The following is a 21,329-nucleotide window of genomic DNA, read 5'->3' as shown; positions in this document are numbered from 1 at the left end:
CAAAGAGGCCGGCCTGGGAGACTGGTGCGAACTTTGGCCTCATCACAAAGCGAACTTACAGTTTTGGACACATAGTATTGCTTAAAAAAATTAAAATTATTTCCTCTGAATAGAAGAGAAAAAGATATCGTTTAGGAAACGATATCGAACACAAGATATCGGTATCAGTACCTGCTGGATGTAAATTATCCCTTATTGTAAAGTGTTGTCTGCTTTTTAAATAGATTTGCATTTATAAAATCTATCTATCTATCTATCTATCTAATCTATCTAGAAAGATTTTTCATAAGATTTGCCTTGATATATTATTATTATTTGTGGTATTGGTGTGGAGTACAATATTTTTCTTTGGCCGGTTGAGAACTTTGGTCCGTCCTGCATTTACTTTGTTTTAACACATGTAGTTGATGACAAAGAGAAGGTGTGACCTCCCACTGCGCTTTAGACATCTTTTGCTCATGGGCACTGGGGCAAGAGCCATCTGTTTCTGATCCAGCCATGACTGTTAGAAATTATAATAATAAAACTTTATTTTGAATAAACTCATGCATCTGTTCCTGATCCAGCCATGACGGTTAAAATTTAAGGACTAAACACTGATTTAAAATCAGCTCATGCTTGGCGCTCTGATTGATTTGGGACAAGTTTAATTAATTGCTGCGATTGTAGAGAGGATAATGCATGTGAAAACAGCTCACTGGATGATCACTTCACCAAGCAACAGACAACCAGGAGTCGAATCAAGAATGCCACTGCTTTCACTGTGAAACAAAGGCATAAAAGATCTGGCCAACCATAACATGCCAGGAGTTTAAAAGTGTTAATGTTCTTACTGTGGGGTCTTTGCCAGCCATCTGACACTCCTCGACTTTACTAGTAGACGCCGGCCAAAAGATCTAAGAAAACATAAAGGAGAGCAATGAGAAAATTGCAATATGTGGACAAAAGAACAAAATGTTGTAATGTTTTGACATATATAGGCTTTAAAGTAATACTTATTCAGCAAGGATGCAATAAATTGAGCAAAGTAATTTTTTCTGTCATCACCTTTCATTACAACACATGCAAGAACATTGTATAAAATTCTTCCTTTTACAATAAATAACTACTTTAAAGCCTAGTAGTTATTTAGCTATCACAAGCTCCTAATAGACACAAATCATGCTGTTTTGGGTGAGTCTTTTTTTACTGGTGAACTCGTGATTGGGGTTGAGCCCACCAGGATATATGGGCAGCACAGACCAGCAAAATGCACTGGAATGCAATGAATCTCTGAAGTTTTGCCAGCCTTAGCTGGAAGAGGAAAGATAAACTTCCATAATTTTTGCCAGTTGTGTTCAAGCTGTCTCCTCAAAAGCCAACACTGTTTAACCAAACTTCAACTCTAAAGCATTTGTCAAATTCGAAGGAAAGAATTGTGGTCACCATTGGTTTCTTCCATTGGATATACAGAGGTTTAAACTGCCCTCTTACCTTCAGCAGGGTCTCGCTGATGTTGTTGATGTCCATTGAGAGAACATGGTCTTTGCAGCCCACGTACATACGGTCTTGATCTTCGTCCATGAAGAGGATCCTATAGTCCATGGCTTTCTCAGACAAAGTGTAGTGCTCAAAGGACTGGGTTTTCTGTAATTCTGTAAGGCAAAGACAAACTTGTTCTTTGCATTTGTATATAAGGTTTTGGTGTTTACTTGCTGATCGCCACTCTTATTTGAAAACACACACATACACGGACACATTCTCTCATACGTATACAAAGGCGTAAGGCCCTTCACTATACCATCAAAGTATCTCTAATGAAGCCCAAACTCATGAATATTCATTGTTGTTTCTCATTAGTCATTCACTAATGTATAGAGAAGTAGAGGCCACACTGATACCCTCCTCTTTCTCTTTATCCTTTAACACTCATTCTAAAACCATGCCTTCTTATTTTTCTCTTCAACTCCATTTGGTCCCCATGAAAGTCACATTTCTCTTATCTACAGCCACTTTCTTTTCACGGTTCTCCTTCTCATCCTCAAATAAAGAGACTTCTGAATAAAGTACCTGCCAAATAGGTTGTATATTCACAAAGCTGACTAAAAACCTTTCTTAATAGATCCTAAGACAAATAACACCATCCCTTGCTTCCCATGCAAAGCAGGGTTTATAATTATATGCAAGAAATTATAATAATAAAAACTTTCTAAGACACATTTAAAAACATTACAGTTTAACATATATTAGCATATATACTTAATACAATTAATACTAATAATGTGCATTTTAGTGCTGTCAAATGATTAATTGTGATTAATCACATCCAAAATAAATTTTTGCTTACATAATATATCTCTGTGTACTGTATGTTTCACGTGTATATATAAATACAAAAACAAACAGTATATTTCAATTTTAAAATTTTACATTTCAAATTTAATTTAAATCCAAGAATTTAGATACATTCTAATTCTTCTATAGGGGACTACAGCTCAGAAGACAAGTTAAAGATCACCGTAGGTTCTCTGAACAACATTAGACAGCATGTCTCACCAGACTATTATGGGATTATATTGGTGGAGAGGGTCTTGTCAAACTCGTAGTTTCACCGAAGCTTTAATAAAGAGATGTTCAGAGGGCAACAGATTACATCAGCCAGGCTTCAAAGTACCACCGATAGCATCTCAGTAAGATAAGAGTGGCATTATTACTGCTCAAAGAACTCATCAGGGCAAGACTGAAGTAAGTGCATGAGAGGTAGACGAAGGGGAATGAAGGCATAACGTAGCAGAAGAAATGGTCGGGGAAGCATATGTGAGGAAGTCAGTATTAAATAAAATACCTCAAATGTGGGAGCAAAAGGCAGAAATCCCACTTCTGGATAGGTTTCAGGAGACTAATTAGAAACATGCAGCTTCTGTAACCTCAGACAGAAATCACAAAATCCCATTTCACCCCATTCAGCAGACTCGTGCATAAGGCTTTCATAAGATTTCCTTTTTGGAAAATTGCGTTGTTAGGTGAGCCTTTCATTTCAGCTTCTGTTTCAGGTTCTGTCTAATATAAAAATGCTGCGTTGCTCAAAAGTTAGTTAAGGTTAACTGTCTTTCTTGACGTGTGTGTGGCACAAAATATCCCCAGATGTTAAACTCTTTATAACGGCATCTTTTCAAACATTATACATGTCTTTACTCCCATTTTTGATCATTGACTTTTTATGCATCCTATCTTACTAGAGAGTAAAATGATGCATTTTTACTTGCCAGATTTGAAACAGTAAGGTTTAGTTTGAGCAAGTTACAATGATTAACCTCAAACTATTTATTTTCATGCCATTGTGTTGAATTTTCCGTCATATTTTCTGTGTTTCTAAAAGAATTCCTAATGCGAATTTGAGGCAGTGTGTGTGGGAAAGTAAGAGACGGCACAGTGGGAAACGTTCACAAGACCTTCCCCACCCCACAGATAAACGGACGCACGTTCCCGCTCTCAGGAGGATTCTGTGGTGTTTTATGTCCGGCCTGTCCTGACCCCTGAGCCCTGAAAACATGAATCATACTTAGAGTTACTTAGACACACATCTAAGTCAACATTCCCTACTGACAGGTGCTATCACACCTGCTAAAAATGCGATTAGGAAACATTATGCGGTTTATTTCGTATTTGGGTTTCCACGAGGAGATGCAACAGAACGATTATCTAATTTACGCTAAAAGTGAAATAATATTTGACTTAAGTTCAAAGGTCACTTAGCGCGTTTTTTAGTGAAGGCAGATAGGGGGAAGTCGCATTTTATTACTTCTACATTACACATTTTTCTAAGCAGATTCGCTCCAGGTAGCGTGAGTTATTCGGATGGCGCATCGGCGCTTATGCAATGCAGTTTTTAAATCGTGCCAGGCCCGTTGGACTGGGATCAAGGCTTTGACTGCGACACTGCATCAATGGAGAACATTCATCTTTTTGTTGCAGTGTTAATTTGGCCTTGTGTTCGGAATCGTGAACCGAAGGGTGCAACGATCTCGCAGAGCAACGCTGATTGCATCATACCTCAAAGAAGCTTGACAGCTTCATCAGAATGAGACTTAATTAGGGTCTGGATGCTTTTGAAAAGGCATGTTCCATTTTATATGCCATTTGATATTGCAGTATGACAAATACGATTACATAATGTATTTGGGTGAGTGACTAATAAGAATGTGCGCAATAATAAAAAAAAAAAGGAAAATGATGGCCATCATTCTTGTCCCAACATTGTTTTCTTGTAAAAAGCATTTAGGTTAGCATCAATTCTGTACAAAATACAGATTCTGTATTTTGTATACTGACTAAACATAGTGACGTTACTCACTATACTGTCCTTTCTCTCATGTGTTTGGAAAGTGGTTTGTTTGGATGGAAATTCCATTGGATATTTTTCACCATTCTATGTTTTTTTTTGATAGTTAAATGCTGCTGTTAATTTTCAATTCTGTCTTTTTAAAAAGCTTTACTGTTGACAAAGATTTGAAAACTCATAAAATTGAGTGTTCGTTATTTTTTTGTGATTAAACTAATGGGTCCAGACTCTAGACGCAAAAAATGTGACCATCTACACGCAATTCAAGCAAATGTCTGGAGAACCCAGTCATCAGTGAAAGGGAATTACAAACCACATAAGAATTTTTAAACCACAATTTAAAGCATAATATTAATTTAAAAAACATAACTTAGTCCAATCATGACTAGTGTCAAGGGACTATCGACGAGAGTCCTGATCTCAGTGTGGATAAAAGACGAAGAATGTGCAGTTATGCTACATCATTGAAAGTTGGCAGACGTCAACCCAGACGAAAACTTCTGAGAAACTCCGAGTTCGACTGCTTCCAGCAATCAAACTCACTGTCAACAGTCAAAAGCGGCACGCATGATGAATATGAATCACCGTCAAGCAAATCAAAACCATATTCCATATTTAAAGTTCAGTATGTAACATTAAACCCCAGGCTAAATCACGTCAAGAGGGCTTTTGATAATAAATACATTTTGTTTGTGATATTCCCCAACATGCATGCTGTATTAGTCATGGGCTTGACCACATTCCTGCGTGGTTAAATCAGGAAGATCAACACGAAGATGTTCGCCTCACGTCCTAGTAGGATCGGTCCTGCAGGAGACATTCTGGGCGTTGCTCTGTAGATACGGTTGACCACGACATGGCTAGTGTTGTTTACCCAGCAGGGTGCTCTTTAAACTGGCGTTGGTGTGCTTTTCTGGAAGGGTTGCTGGGAACGTTTTCCGCAGAAGTGTTATGTCTAGGCCTTTTCCTGAGCTCTTCAGTGGATTGATACTTGATATATGTGGATAAAAGTCGTTTATGAGCTTGTGTAGTCAAAACCGGAAAGTTGATTCTCATTATACTACAGTTTGCTTCCTTTTACATTAGCTGTGAAAGGAGCAGGCTCTTCCATTGCTGAAAGCAAGTTGCAACAACACCTCGTGATCTACTGTATAACATATAGTATGTATATAGTAGAGACTCTGTGGGATCCCTTAAAAAAAAAATCCAAAATTGTGATTAGTCATTTGACAGCACCATTTTTTTTACATTTATTTATTGTGTGTTTAAGAACACTTTTTAAAATATTTCAGATTGTGTCTTTATTTTATAATACACTACTATTTAAACAATTTGGGTCATGTTTTTTTGTTTTCCTTTTGACAATCATTTTAGAATGAAATTTTTGAATACATAAGTCTGGAGTAATGACCATCAGAAAAAAAATTCATTTTGAAAATATGTCAAATGGAAAACAATGTGATAATATTTTATAATATGACAACAAACTATTTTAAATTAAAAGCCACTGGCATCAGAACTTATAATAAACCCAGTACAGTAACCCAGAAAGAAGGTTACTCCATTAGCAATGTGAACAAGATGATCTTTTTCAGGCTTTCTTTAAAATGAGCAAGCTTTGAGCGGCCAACCAAGAGATGAACTACGAACCTCGACCATGCTAGCTGGTTCTAGATAAATCTCCTCTTCCTCATTCCACTCACAACCTTTTTGTTTTCATTTATACAGCGCAGTGGAGCAGAACTGGAACAAAGCCCTTTTGTGCTAAGAAACTTCTTAACCATCCATTATTAAACGGCACGAGAGGTCTCGATCTGCTCAGAGGAGACCATCAAGACATGCAAGACCGCATGATCAGAAAACAGAAGCTTCCAGAGAAATCCATACTGGATGTACGGGGCACAAGGTTACAAGATTAGAGAAACGCCGGTAGGTTTAAGAGTTTAATGAGTACACATTCACCTTGACACGGATCAAATAATCCATATTTTTTTGCTAAGCCCATTACCAGACCTGTTGTCGATACTGGCTTCGCTTTGTTTATGAATCCACAATACTATAATGACAAAAATTGATGGATGCTTAAACCGAGACAAAATTAAGTAAATAAGTAAAAATACCAGCTGTAAACATGATGTTTCACTAAAAAATCTGAGCTCTTTAGTAGCACATCTCTTCTCGAGTTGCATGATTTTGGATACTATTTCAGTTGAAAACAAAAAGCCGAAACAAGCGAACTCTTAAACGCCAGTGAATGCGAGTAAATCTTAATCCGATGCTCTCATCTGTCAAATGCATTGACTGGAATGTGAATTGGCCTGGTGAGAATATCATCAGCTAACTGAATACCATCAGTCTGTCAGCCTTACAGGGAACGTGTTTGCTCTTGGAGAGATCATAAAAACAGATACTTATCAGCTGAGCTCTTTTACGAGAGAAGCTGGATTGGTTTTATATTCATGATGCCAAATGTCTGGTTTAGGTTGCCCACTAATGTCACTCTGAAGCGCTGCGTGCGCCTCTGTCCCGGCAAAAATCAGCCTGCTTTCAGATTACGATCGCTACAACTGATTTCAGATTTTCCATGTAATTTGAAAGTAAAACAAAGCAGTCAAACTGGCAGCTCTTGCGTATTTAACCGGTCTGTATGCCTAAAATTATTTTGAATTACATCGTTTCTGTATTAAAAGGGTCATGACATTATTCCTTGAGTTAGAAAGTGAATACGAGTCTTTAATGGAAAAAAGTGTTGTGTGTTGCCATGATGCTATTTTAATGACTCTGTTCACCATCTATATATTAGTATATACTTCTGAGTGTGCTGAAGATACTTGTGGTGAGCTCTGATTCTTCATGTGACTTTCTCTTTAACACCATTTTTATGGTGGTTGTCTGCATGTTGACGGTAAAAATTAAAACACATAAAAATTGTCATTAAGAATACTATGTTATGTAAACCTAGTGCATTTTGGGACAACTCTGATGTAAATCTGCATATGTAAGCATACTCTCATCAGGTCTGTAACACATCCAGCACCATGTGGACAAACGATTGCATGAACCTGCTGAGATGCACTAATTGCAGTTCAAAACTGGAGCCAAAGTTTTCCAGGCTCCATTGACTTTGCTTTACCGGCTTAAGCTCCAATTACAGCCTCGGCTTTTGTTAACTTTCTCCTCATTGCCTGAAAGCTAAAAGCCGGTGTGCATAAATTAACTGTATGCAAATATAAAGGCAATCTCCCATTCATTCAGAACGCTACTGGTGCCAGTGTTGCTGGAGTACCCAGAACTCATGTTCTTCATGAAGATGGAGTGCCTCTGGCCTTCAAGACATGACTTTAAACCCCTTTCAAAAGCTGCCGCTGTGTGGACAATAACGTGGTTCTTTGGTTTGGTTCTGCATGGTTAAACTCACATAATGTGATTTGTAAGTGATTTCACACATACTTGTAGATTCAAAGCCTCTGTCCGGGCAACCGTACACGTCATCCCCATTAAAACCCACAATATCGTTGGCCCTGTTTCAGTGGCATGATCTGTCATGAAATCTGAAATGATCGGTACTTTCAGTTTTTCAATCCTGTGAGATTATGCATTCACATTAAAAAGCTCTTTTATTAGTTTTATAAGCAGTATTATGGATTTTTAACTCGCTGATGATGAAAAATCCTGGAGATATCATAACATAGAGACTTGGACTTGTTAAAAAAAAAAAAACAACCTATCAAGTACTGAATTTGTTAATATAAATTTAAAATAAAAATGCAGTCTAATACTACAGTTTATAATAATAAAAACAGGAAGAAAAACAAAAAAAAGCAAATGAAATTGACGAAAACGCATAAAATGTTAAAAGAAATAGATTTTAAATAAAAACTGAAAGTTTTATAATAAAAGGTAAATAATTTTCACATTGAGAAAGCTTATTAGTTTTATAATCAGCAATAACTGCGGATATCTGCCTGTAGACATCATATAAAAAATAAAAATGAGTAAGATCACGTAAAAATGCTAAAAAATAAAAACTGAAAATATAAAATAAAAGCTAAATACTGTCTAAATAATAACAGTATAAATAAAATAACAGAAATCACCCAAAACACCCTGGCGACCATTATGGCTTTTATTTCTCTTTGTGAGGATGATAAGGTGAACGGAGGAGGCAGGTTGGGATGCGCTCGACAAACCTGGACCACCCAGACTGTAGGGTAACATGCGACAGAGCAGTCAGACAGTCTGTCCTCTTGACATTAGCCACATTCCTCCAGCCTCTAGAATGCACACATACAGTCTCACACATACACAAATACACTAGCACTCTCATTCAGTAAGCATTTATAAATACTGGCAGAGGGGAAGAAGACCTGCATGCATTGCATTTCACACTGACAGCACTGTTAGCAACTGACTGCGTCGATTAGCATTAGCTGGGCTGCCACTTTGCCCTTAAATCCTTCAACACATCTGTCCTCTGGGGTCACCAGTCTGAGAAGAGCTTCTTCTGCAACGCTGTTACAATGGTTCTCTTGTACACGGTGGAAGAAAAAAATCATGTGTAGTCTCAATTTGCATATTTGTGGTGGGCATAAGTGTCATAAAATGTATCATACAACACTTGTTTGTGGCATATTTTGAATGTTAGACTCTAACTAAATTAATTTCCTTATAATAATAATAATAATAACGTACCTTTTAAAGCAAGATTCTCAAAAACAAAATGGAATATAAAAACTTATCGAAGTCTTATTTTATAAGAATTGTGTAGCATTAATATAAATTATTTTACTCTCAATTAATAAAATGTTAAAAATATAGATTTAACTAACTAAATAAATGAAACCATTAAAAAAAAAAAAAAAAAAAAATCTGAGGGTTTAAAACCTTTAAATTTGTCCAGATAAAGTTCTTAGCAATGCATATTACTAATCAAAACGTAGGTTTATGGTAATAAATTTACAAAATATCTTCATGGAAAATAATCTTTTGCATAGAAGAAAAATCAATAATTTTGACTCATACAATGTATTGTTGCCTATTGCTAGAAATATACCAGTGCTACTTCTGACTGGTTTTGTGGTCGAGGGTCACAAATAATAATGCTTTTGAACTGAGTATGAATCCTCACAAACATTCACAAAGCATGTAATGAAAAAAATAGCTTAATATTTTTGGTCTGCACAAAAAATGAATAATTCAGCTATACAAATGAAATCGTTGATGTCAATAGAGGACAGGGCAGGTCATTTAGAAAGTCTACAAGGAAACTAAATGCTTCCTGTTTAAATATGATTAGAAATGATTGGGCTTTAATTCTCATTTATTGATTGTTTTACAGTTCTGTCATATTTCTGCTTCAGATAGCATAATATTAGCACAGAGTTCAGATGGGGTAGCTCTCTTGGCAGCACTGAAGTTTATCAGCAGTCTTAGATCCTCCCTATCTCTCTGCGTCAGATCAGGCTGGGTTACAGTGCTGTATTTCTCTGGCACCGCACAGGGTTCCCCACAGGAGCTGTAACTTTACACGTTAACCTACCCATCACGCTAATGGCTGCTTTGCCCCAATTAGCACATGGCCACATCTTCACCTGTCACCGATCCCCTCGGGCCTCCCGTGACCTTTCACCTTAACACGAGGCACCACTCGCTTATACATAAACATGCATACACAGAGTGTTGCGTGCTGATTTACCTAAAACGGTGAAAATGAAAAGACTGGGCTGAATTTTTAGGGTTTTTCATGATATTCACCTAAACTTACAATAATGTTGAAAGGCCAAAGCAAAAAGTCATTTGGAGGCATCCAAGTGAACACAAACATGTCGACTAAAGTAAGTCTCATTTGGAAAATGACGTTCAAATTTTTTGGATATAAAAGAACACAGGAAGGACCGGTCTACTTCATTACCCCAATGATTCCTTTCTTTCCCTTTTTAACCAACCTCTTTCCTTTTACAATTTAGAGTTCTGGCCACTCAGCTGGAAAACCTTTAAAACCATATTTGGCTTTAAACATTCCTTTCGAAAGCCGTAGACTTGCACAGTTCGAGCAAAGAGATGGCATAAAAGGCTTAGAAAGTCTAGAAGGTCGCAAACATGGAAAAATTCTTGAATGTATTAGCATGAATCAATAGAGCAGAAAACACATGTTAGCTCCACCGCTTTCAGTATCGACAGACATGGATTGATCATGGGATCTGCAGGCAAACAGAATAAACAGTGATATTTACCCAGGTTAAAAAGGTGAGCAGAAGACTTTCAGGCAAGAGGCAGAGGTGAAATGGGGGGCGAGAAAGAGGACGATATTGTCTGCCTCGAGCACTACTGCTGTCTAAGCTCTAACTCGATCTGTACTGTTAACCTAGACGTAGCCTGCAGATAAACACATTTGTTGGCCTTAGTATGCCACTGCTGACAGCTTCGACAAGCCACGGTTTGTGTAGAATGGAATTCCCCAGCCATTGTGCACTGTTTGTGTGTGTTCATTGCTTAATATTTTACATGTGTTCAATGTTCATAGCTATTATCCTTGGCCAAAATAATCAGTTTTACAACTTCAAAGAATGTGGTTTGTAGCTCTCAACTTCAAACAGCCTGATGCTCCATATATAGTTGATCTGACCTCATTCTAACCCCGTCCTGACCTAACCATGACCTCTTAACCTCAGACGCAACCATGAGGCAAGTTATAACTAAATTTCTTTCACCTAGCATTGACTGTATTCAACTTCTGTTTGTAACTTGCCTAGCGATTGCTTTTTCAGCTGATTGGACGTAATTTAAAAAAAAATTGTTTTGTTTAGTTTTTTCTTTTCTTTCAGAAAGTAACACCTTAGAAACCCTTGACTAGTTAGAAAACACAAAACGGGTTTTGCGAGCCGCAAAATGCTAACTTTGACATTTTTTAAGTTATTGTCTCTATGTAAAATAAAAAAAGGAATTTATGAAACTGGTGACACTATGCTGGTACATATAACATGCTCTATCTAAGTGAATACAAAGCCACATTACCAACTACTGGCCTTATATTTATAATACAGAGTTTTTAGTCATTTTTGCATATCTATGTGAATGGGGAAGGCTGTCACATGTATGTGAAACTTGTAAATAAGCAACTGAAAAAGGTTCAATTTTTATTACAATTACTCCCCAGTAGTTTGATTGACAGGCGATCTGACCAATCGTAAAAGTGACAATCAAAGCAGACAGGAGAGTAGATTATTGTTAGTGGACTTCATCTAGCGTGTATTGGTGTTTTTCTGTCCCACCATTGAAGCAAAACACATTATGATGTTCACTAGATGTTTGTTCTGTGCTATAATAAGTAGTAAAGATGAAGAGATGATCGGTTCAAATGCCACTTGACCTGAGGCATTAAAGCGATCTGTCGCAACACACTAAAGAGCCACAAAATGGAGTATATGGTTTGAATTTCTTATAAAATGACCAAAATGCAAAAGCTGAGACTTTGTTTCATACCAAATGCAACCTGCTCTGTTCTGTTTGTCAGCGTATTGTCAGTGTCCACTTTGGTTCACTATGTATTTTTCACTTCTTGAGAACACAATGTGTGTCATAAGAGCACCGTAGCTTGTCGGACGTAAAAACAAGGAGGGTGGGAGTTTGCATCAATTACGTCATGTGAGATTTCACACGTATCAGGGCAGGAACATCATCATTATGGTCAAACCAGAGTTTTAGTCTTTTGAGTAGATTGTTCAACATCACACTTCTGGGCTTCAGCCACTACTTCAGTGATTTATGCCTAAGACGTTACCTTATAGCCGATGAATGTGATATTGGCTGAGGTCAACATTGTTTAATCCTCAAAGTGATATCTGGGGTAGAAAATTCAGAGAATGTTTTACCCAGGCCATGGCTGGGTTTGAGCAAACGTTAGTCTTGATTTTCTGCTGTAAAAGGACTATAATTAAGATAAAAATCAGAACTTTTTAAAGTTCTTGTGTGCATTTTCAAAAATGTTTGAAGGCTTAACGGTCTCAAATTATGGCATCAGTGCTAGCATATGGCACACATGCGCTCTTAAATGCTGTGTCGTGGAGGATAAAAATGTTTTAATACTGCATAATTGCATGTGACCAAAACAATCCAAGGACAAAAATGTGTGGCGCATGTTTTTGTGGAAAGAATAAATTTGTGCATGCACGCAAACTGGCATGAATTTGTCATAGAGGACTTGCGTCCCGACATGGAAACCCGGCTATGCCGTGCAAAACAGCTGCTTTCTCCATCTTCTGTTTTTTTAAAAGCGTGGATTATATTATGAAATGCATTACTTGCCTCAGTTGATATCAGTTTATAAATAACAAAAAACAGAACTGTCAGCTGATATAAACAGTGCTTGACATAGCTTGTAAAACAACGTGAAGGTCAGACTCGTGTTGGGAGTCACGTGAAAAAACTGTGTTAAAGGGCAAATATTGATTCTGAGCATCTGCATTCGTCTCATGATAGGAACGAATACCTTTGTAGAATAACGGATTCCAGAAATGTGAAAACCACAACAACCCACCCATGGAGGAATCAACAAGGGTATCAATTAAAGCATGCATGATCTCTTTTATTTGCAAAGGGTGTTGCCTTGTGTTACCTGGCTCAAGTTCACACGTGTGGCTTAAACCAAGTATTTTGGATTGGGTGGATTCCGGTCAGTAACTGATAAACAGACATATCCTTACAAAGGGGCTGAGCCAAGTTAACACCCAACTGTTTGTGCTTGTGTCCTAATTGAAGTCAATTCATTATTAATCAGGATGACTTCATGAAATTGGCAAATGTCTGGTTGTCTCCTCCCAAAACAGTAATGCATTGTGTGGGAGGAGTAAAAAAAACAAATCTAATTTTTTTTTTTTAAATATGACTGGGACATGTTTGTTGAACAATTTCCTGATTATTTAGGGGATATTTATTATCACGCATTATCCCTTATTTATTGCAGTATGTTAAATATGTTTATTATTATTCGTCGGGCATGGTTCAGGTTCATCATGCTTTATTATTGAGTTTGGATAAACAGATTATTAGGCAGAGATAGGAAGAGCTTCAGAGACAAAAGCTCCCCTCGCGACATGACACGAGCTCTTGCCTTTTGCAAACACATCCTCAGACTCGAGTTTCAAAAGAGCTCATGGCAGACTGACCGGCAAACAGTTAAACATTCTGACGCCAACTTCATCTCCCGGGTTTATTTTTTCACAAGGTGTTTGGTTCAAATCACATAGAGTAACTGACCCTTTGCTATGTTCTGCTGTTACTGTTGGCAAAGACGCGCTTTACAGCCCGTCCCATACAAATGAATTGGGGATTTACACACAGTTTTTAATAGAAAGTGTTTATGAATTGACATCAGTGAGCATTTTTATATTTAGCTTTTCTTAATTTGCTCAGTTAGCTTTTGTTCTGCTCTTCACTATGGAATAACTTCAACTGGAATATTGAGTTTTTTTCTTTTTCCACTCTTCTTTTTTTCTTCCTTCTTTCTTCTCTAGTCATGGATGCTAAGAGACACCCAAAGCTCCCAGCTCTCTCCATAAAGATGCTTTCAAATGTGACTTTACTGGAGCTCCTCAAACACCCCAGAACATCTGGAGCGTTCCTCTAGTCCAATCCAGCTGACATATTCAGACCCTGCTCGCTATAATACTCACGTTTTTTAACCTGTACATCTGTCTTCGTCTTAAACTCTCAGAAAGATGAAAATGATCCAGAAGGTCTAAGGGACTAAAGGGACGTCTAAATCATGTAGATGACAAACCAGGACCTCATAAATCGTTTCTGTTGATACATTCCCAAACTATACATTACACTGTTCATTTACTGTGAAACGCTCTACAAAATTACAAACACATCTGATTTTTCAATGCACGGGATGCCTTCGTCATTTACCTAGCGAAATCTTTTCTCAAACAAAAACAATTTGCAGAGGTCTCGGGGTCTGAATGACTTCTCCAAAGCCCGTCACAACCTCGCAAAGACATTACTCAAATCCACACCTGCTGTGAAGACGCTATGTCTAAGATGAAGCTAGCTTGATTCGCTTTAACTAATCTGGATTTAATTTGTTTGCGGAGTAGTGACAGCCAGCTGTTTGGGATGTTCTTGTTAATGTCAAACAGAGTGCGTTACGTGGCGTTCTTCAGAAGGACGCAAAAACGTTCCAGAATGCTTTGAGCCTGAGCGGAGTTTTTCCATGGCACGATCTGCTCTGACATTATTACCAAAGCTTCCCGCTGCTTCTTTTCAGCACATAAGACATAGACGGATGACTACACTAGGGAATGTGCTGGAAAGACAAGGAGAGAGAATGACAAATTAGGCCCAAAACATGGATTGAAAGGAATAAGACGGCTGGGAAGAATGTAAAAACGGTGCGTCATTGTGAGAGCAAGAAACAAATGTCCACCACTAATAAATACAGATAATGTCAAATACCGAAGAACATAGCATAAATTGGACTCTTATATTTGAGTCAGTGACATTGTTTAATACTTAGTCCAGATTTATCTCATTTTTAAATAAGTAACACCTAAAAATGCAGTTTACTCAAACGTGTATATATTTATTTATTTATATAAAAGAAAAATATTTACATTATATTTTTATATATTTAATTTTTTTAAATATTATGTATTTTATTAAAAAATATTCAAGTCAAATGGGTTATCTATTTTTAAGTTTTTAAAAAAACAATTGTGTATTCAAAAAGGAATTGTAATACTTAATGGTTAAACGTTCCAAAGCTTTTTTCAGAATGTATAACCAACAATAATGATTTTAAGAACTTTGTATAGAGTATATGTTTAAAAGGGAAAGTTGATCTAAAAATTCTGTCATCAATTACTAAGTAAATTACTAAGAAAATCAAAATAAGATAGGAAGTAAGCTATAAAAGATGGAAAATGATCTTAAAGTGACCATGTTTTTCCAGAAAGCAGAGCCACTGGTATCCTACACCTGACCATCTAGATGCCGTATGCACCGACACACCGCCTGTTCCCTTGCTCAACTATATTAAATGTTTGCTGCATCAGATAAGAGGAAAGATCTGACATCTGATATGAGACCAGCTCAGCCATTTCCATTAGAATGATCAAAGTCATGGAAACATTATTCTTGAGTTGGCACCCAGAGATAATGTTCAAGCACATAATATAAGCTTAATGGCATTCTGTGGATATATTAACAACAACAAAAACGTGTATTCAATGTCAGTGTGATATTTAGCACTTCCTATTAAAGCGAGTTTATCACTGCAGTCCATTAAACTGTCGGCAATAGTGACAACCAATCCTTAGTATCTTAGCAGTTTTTAACACATTATCAAAGGCAAAACTTCCACACCCAGAGCTCATGACAAACAGACCCCTCAGTCTGGTTCAGAGGCCATGATGTCTTGTAATTACATAACCCTTATCTAAAAGGAAATGCTTTGATTGGAGTCTGACATTAACCATTCTTACCTTGAAACGACAGGAAGACCCGTGGCTGTGGTGGAAAAAGACCATGGGTGCAGGTGACACAGAGGACGAGGGAAAGAAACAACTGCATGCTCGTCCCAAGCCACCAAACCCAGAGCGCTCCTGACCTCCCCATGACTGCTGAGGAGACACTCAGACCGGCCCACCTGCAAAGGTAAGGACACAGGAGTAATAGAGAGGAGAAAAACAGGTCTTCAGAACGTTGAAAGTACATGGAGAGCATAGAGGTGGATTACATAAAGCAATAAGACACTAAAAAAAATCACAATAATAAGTATGATTGATTTATCAGTGAAATATTTAAATGTAAATATGTTGTAAAAGAAAAAAAAAACAATCACTTATGTACTACGCAAGCTTCATTTAGCTTCAATTTCTTGCCCCATAGACTTTCATTATAAATGCATTATGGCACATGCGTTTTTACAAACTAAGAAACAGTGCACCATGCTGCAGGTTTTATCTTTTATCGAACCCACAGCATTCCATTAAAAGCTCAACCATTTTCGCGTTTGAGGCATTAGTCACTTTCTCTGTGCTTTGATATGGCGCTAAATCAACAGTGCGTCAGAAGCAGCCAGTTGAAATGCTTCTTTCCGCACTTACATCATAACAGTTATGCCTTGATATCCATGAAAGCATTCTCCTTAAAGGCCCCGGCGCTGTGGGTCTTTTAATTAATTAGCCCTGAGAAATTGTCATTTAGTTAATGCATTCACTCATGATATCAGCCAATGCTGTACGAACGACGGCTCCTGTCCAGCCCGAATCAATATTTTAGCTTTACACGAGAAATACTTGTACAGTGTGAAAGGAAAGTCAGTGTAGGGGGAGCTCGAAGAAATGGATGCTTTTACTTCTAGCAAAATAATGAATGGAAACTCCCCTGTGTTTCTTTCCTCTCTATTCTGTTACGGGACAACAAAAGTTCAATAATACATGGGGAGAAGTTTGATTTCCTGTGGAAGAGCTCTTGCTCCGTTGCTCCAGGGAGAACAGACAGCCTTCTCCGACCAGGACACTCTCGGAAAATAAGAATACGTGCTGTTCATAATTATATATTAATAATATGTTTGTTTTGTAGCGGAGAGAGTGCAGAAGGACAAAGAACAGAGTAAGAATAGCACGGTCTCGATGCTCATGTCTTATACATGAATCATGTGAAAGATTGATAGGTACATCTACAGTCCGTGTCTGATTCACTGAGGTATGATGCGCACTGCATAGGGTGTGTTCACATGCAGGAACTCGCTACTTAGGGTGCCGTTTGCACCATTCAAAATAGCATCACACGACCCCTTTAAAGGAGTAAATGACCCCCGTTATTTACTCCAGTTAATCAGGACGTGCGGTAACTTTATCGTCCACAATTTTTATGCTTATGTGGAATGTTTATAAGTGACAGTGTTTGTGATGAGGAGTATAAATAAGCCTCATTGGTGTTTTGCACGAGTTAGTGCATGTTTACAAGGGTGCGTATGTGTGTACGTGTGTGTTTGTTTGAACGTATGATAAACTGAGGCGAGCCGAAATGCCTTTGGCAGCATGTTTTGGAGAGAAGCTCTTAAGCAGGGTGGAGGCTACTGCTCTCTGGACAGTAACGGCTTTCTAGTGCCGGTCAGGGCCTGCCAGACGTATATACATCTGTGAAAGTCATCATGGGCCAACATGGAGACATAATTGAGCCAAAACTATGATGAGCATAAAACATTTGATGGATGTAGAATTCATCTTTCTAGTTCATCTGTGTAGAATATAGTCTCCGGTTAAAGCAAAACAAAAATCACATACTTAGTTGATAACTAGTTTACCGAGAAATTAACTTTATTGCATATAATAATAATAATAATAATAATAATAACATAAAATAATATATAATCATAAGACTGATAATAAAATAATAATAGTAATTATTCTTCTTATTATTACTACTACTAGTACTACTACTACTAGTAAATGATTATTAATAAAAATAATATTTAAATATTATGTAATAATACATAATGTAATACAGTATATTGTAATGGGGTATTATTTATTGTTAATAATTTACTTACAGGTAAGATTTTGGTGTAGTCATTGCTCGTTACATTGCGGCTGGTTAGTATTAACCAACTAACTAAATGAAATAACACTTTATTGAACTTCATTTTAAATAAATAACAGGAAGTTTTTGCTTTATTGCAAATAGGCTGGTTAGGACAAGCAGTCCTATTAAACCTCTCACTTTTCTAGAGGAAATGTAAAGTCCAGGACATCTGTCTGAATTGTTTAAAACTTTTTCACTGACATTTCCTGATTCCTAATGCATTTTGTCACGAGGTGATTTCTGACTGGCTTTTAACCACAACACAATCCATGGATCTCAGTGTCATCTGAGAAACTCAAACGTCTATCAAAGCTGTCATAATGCGCGTTTATACCGCTTCAGCTCGGAGCACAACAGCCTGGAAACGTATTACGAGCGGTTTATCTTCAAGCTTATCGTCTTGTGTTTGTCATGGCTATCTGCGTAATGAGTTTTCCATCTTTCTCCTTATGAAAGTGTCAGTCAAAACTGATTATTGCTTACTAGGAATATTACAGCCACCTTCAACCGAGGACCGGCTCATCTAAAATAGGTTAAACAGATGGAAGGAAATGAAGTGTCTTTTGTGATGCTCTAAAACAATTCTGTGGAAATTCCGTTGTAAAGTAAGTTGATTTTTGCCGTGAAGGTGTTCTTGTTGGTTGCCAGAGCATTGCAGAGTGCTTGCTAGGTCTTTGTATATGTGTCAGGTTTTGTTTGTCAATTTTATTAGGGCTGTAAAAATCTTAGTCGCCGTTAATTGATTCAAAAAAGTTTGTTTACTTATGCGTGTAGTGTGTATATATAAATATACTAGTGTTGTAAAATGATTCATCATGATTAATCGCATACAAAATAAGTGTTTGTTTAAATAACGTATGTACATTTTATTGCTTCTATAAATACACACACTTACAGTATACATTTCAAAAATATTTTCATGTATATATTTATATTCATTAAATTTTATATTATTTATTTAGCATATATTTCCTGAATATACATCTGTGTATATATATATATATATATTTTTTTTTAATTATTTCTTTTGTACAGGGCTGCCCACTAATAGTTGGCTTGGTCAAACTAAATTTTATTAGTCACAGAAATAAAATCCACAGACGAAGTCACGCAGATCGTAGATAGTCTATGGTAATACAGTACATCGGGTAGGAGATCTAAACTCTCGCCTATCATTCATTAACCTCAGATATCATTAGAAATACGCATTATGAAGAGTAGCTCACTGCAGGACAGATGGAGGCGCTGGAGTGCTCACCTGCTCTTAAAATACTTCTCATTTTGGTCACACAGATAAGAGTGATGCAGTAACGCGTCTTTCTAATCTGTAAAGACTGTACGTCTATTTGTGTGCACTCAAAATAAGAAACAAACTGCACTTTTGTGAAATAATGAAAGCAAACGGGGTGTGTTTTCTGTCATCTTGGTCTGTGAACTTGAGCGTGGACCACTGTGTGTATCTTTACTACTATCTATAGAGAGTGAAGTGCCTACTTTCAGATAAACCAATTCAAATGGAAAACGTTTGCGTAATCCGTATGAAACATGCATACAGATGAATCGCTACTCGCGAGATGACGAATGAGCGCTGCCTTCAAAGCATTAGTTTAGCGAAATATAAAAATGTTAATGCAGTCCGTTTTTCATTGACATATTCATAATCTGCCGGTGCGCTGCGGCGAGCTTTCTCTATGTACGTGAGCTCTTATCAGGCTATAGGGAATTAAAGACTCATTATAATGATTTGGTTCATTATTAAATGTGCGATTAGTTGACTAATACTTAAAATTAACTAGTCATCCAGAAGTTTTTAGTCAAGGGCAGCCCTATTATATGTATTTGTATATAAATATATATACATATTACATTTACATGTACATAAATCTACCATATTTTATCTTAATATATGTGTATTTATGTAGACATAATAAATATACACAGTACAAACACAGTATGTCAATATATAAACTATTATCCATCATGTGAAATTAACTCGCATTGACCTTCAATCAGTGAAAACTCCAGTCATTTCAATAAGAATCCATGAGTTTTGAGTGAGCCCAAAATATTTAGCAACTCGTTCAAGTCTGTTATACAGTTTTACCACGCTGACAAACAGAAAGCTGGTTAGTTTGAAAATGACTTCTGCGGCTTCACACATAGCTATGCTATCGACTGTAGAAATATTGCTTGGAAAAATACGATTGTGATCGCACCTTTTGCAAACCTTCACCTAAAAAAAGCCAAATTATGTCTGTGTCACAAAGTACTGGAGAAGCAATGTGCCGACTTTTAATGTTTGAAATTAAAAAAGAGAGAGAGAGAGAGATGCCCATGACTTCACCACACCCTGTCATTCCACACTACCGCGATGTGACAGCAGTAAAAGTCCCCGTTCAATATTGCATTTTGTATTGGACCAAATCCCAGATACTATCTTTAGGGCACTCTTATAAAATAATAACATCACTGTCTTAAGTCTCAAACTCCCTAGACTCATTCACACTCACCGCTGTCTTGTCTGTGAGACGCACAGCACACATTCCCCAATGTCTCAAAAAAACCACCTCTCAGGACAAAATACATACCAGTGATCAAATTGAGACAACTAGACAATAGCTCTTTTTCACGGTATCTAATAATAAAGAAGTAATACATAGGAATAGAAATCAGATTTTGTTCAAAAACACATTTATAAAATGTGGCAGAAAACAAAAATGTACACATACACGTTTAAATACAGCACTTCACTAAAATCAAGCCAAGTCAATTCATAAAAAATATTAAGTACATTTAACAGCAAACAGTATCGGATCGGAAATAGCAATATATATGAGTGTCTCTTTCTACAAGAAACAACTTTTTTTTTTTTTTTAATATAGACTCATCTCTCAGTAGCTGAAGCATGAGGTCTTATGATTTCCCGTCTCTGGTGGGCGTCTGCACCTGTTAGCCTGAGCCTGGAGCCCCCTCCCCTCCCCTAAATCCGTCCCGTTCGGTCCACACGGGAGCCCATCTGCCCCTAACGGGACTCACCTTCTGAGGCTTCCCAGCCGCGCTGTCCTCGCTGAGCGGAGAGTGGGTGAGTGCTGTAGAAATACAGGGCTGCGTGGACTTTCCCAGTGAGACTGAAAGAGGTGTTATTCCAACCGGCTGACTGCGGGACAGGGAAGAGAGAGCTTGAGAAGATTGAGAGAGGTAAACGAGAGAGAGAGAGAGAAGGGTGGACTGGTTTCCTATTACACTCCTCTCCTCTTGAGCCCCCCTCTTCTTTTCTTTCCCCCTCCTCCCTCTCTCTCTCTCTCTCTCTCTCTCTCTGTACAAGTCAGTGAACAGATATTCCAGACCTCCGAGTCTGACTTTGTCAGCAGCAGCGGCAGTCCAGAGAGACGGGGCCAGAGCTCCAGAGTCACATTCA

The 21,329-nt window shown here is 37.4% G+C and overlaps 1 protein-coding gene across 1 annotated transcript in view; it reads right to left on the bottom strand.

Annotated features, from left to right (window-relative positions):
- Positions 1 to 21,122, bottom strand: part of sema3c (sema domain, immunoglobulin domain (Ig), short basic domain, secreted, (semaphorin) 3C) — a 43,076-nt gene extending 21,954 nt beyond the window's left edge. Inside the window, exons 1-4 of the mRNA XM_043236998.1 lie at positions 20,948 to 21,122; positions 15,805 to 15,968; positions 1,474 to 1,634; positions 834 to 896 (exon numbers count right to left, since the gene is read on the bottom strand). Of these exons, the coding sequence (XP_043092933.1) occupies positions 834 to 896; positions 1,474 to 1,634; positions 15,805 to 15,937 (357 nt within the window). The 5' untranslated portion in view covers positions 15,938 to 15,968; positions 20,948 to 21,122. The remainder of the gene's footprint in view (positions 1 to 833; positions 897 to 1,473; positions 1,635 to 15,804; positions 15,969 to 20,947) is intronic.
- Between the last annotated feature and the right edge of the window lie 207 nt (positions 21,123 to 21,329).

The sequence above is a fragment of the Puntigrus tetrazona genome, chromosome 4, assembly GCF_018831695.1.
Source record: "Puntigrus tetrazona isolate hp1 chromosome 4, ASM1883169v1, whole genome shotgun sequence".
NCBI lineage: Eukaryota > Metazoa > Chordata > Actinopteri > Cypriniformes > Cyprinidae > Puntigrus > Puntigrus tetrazona.
Note: the sequence above shows the minus strand (reverse complement) of the source record. Positions and strands in the feature narration are given on the sequence as shown.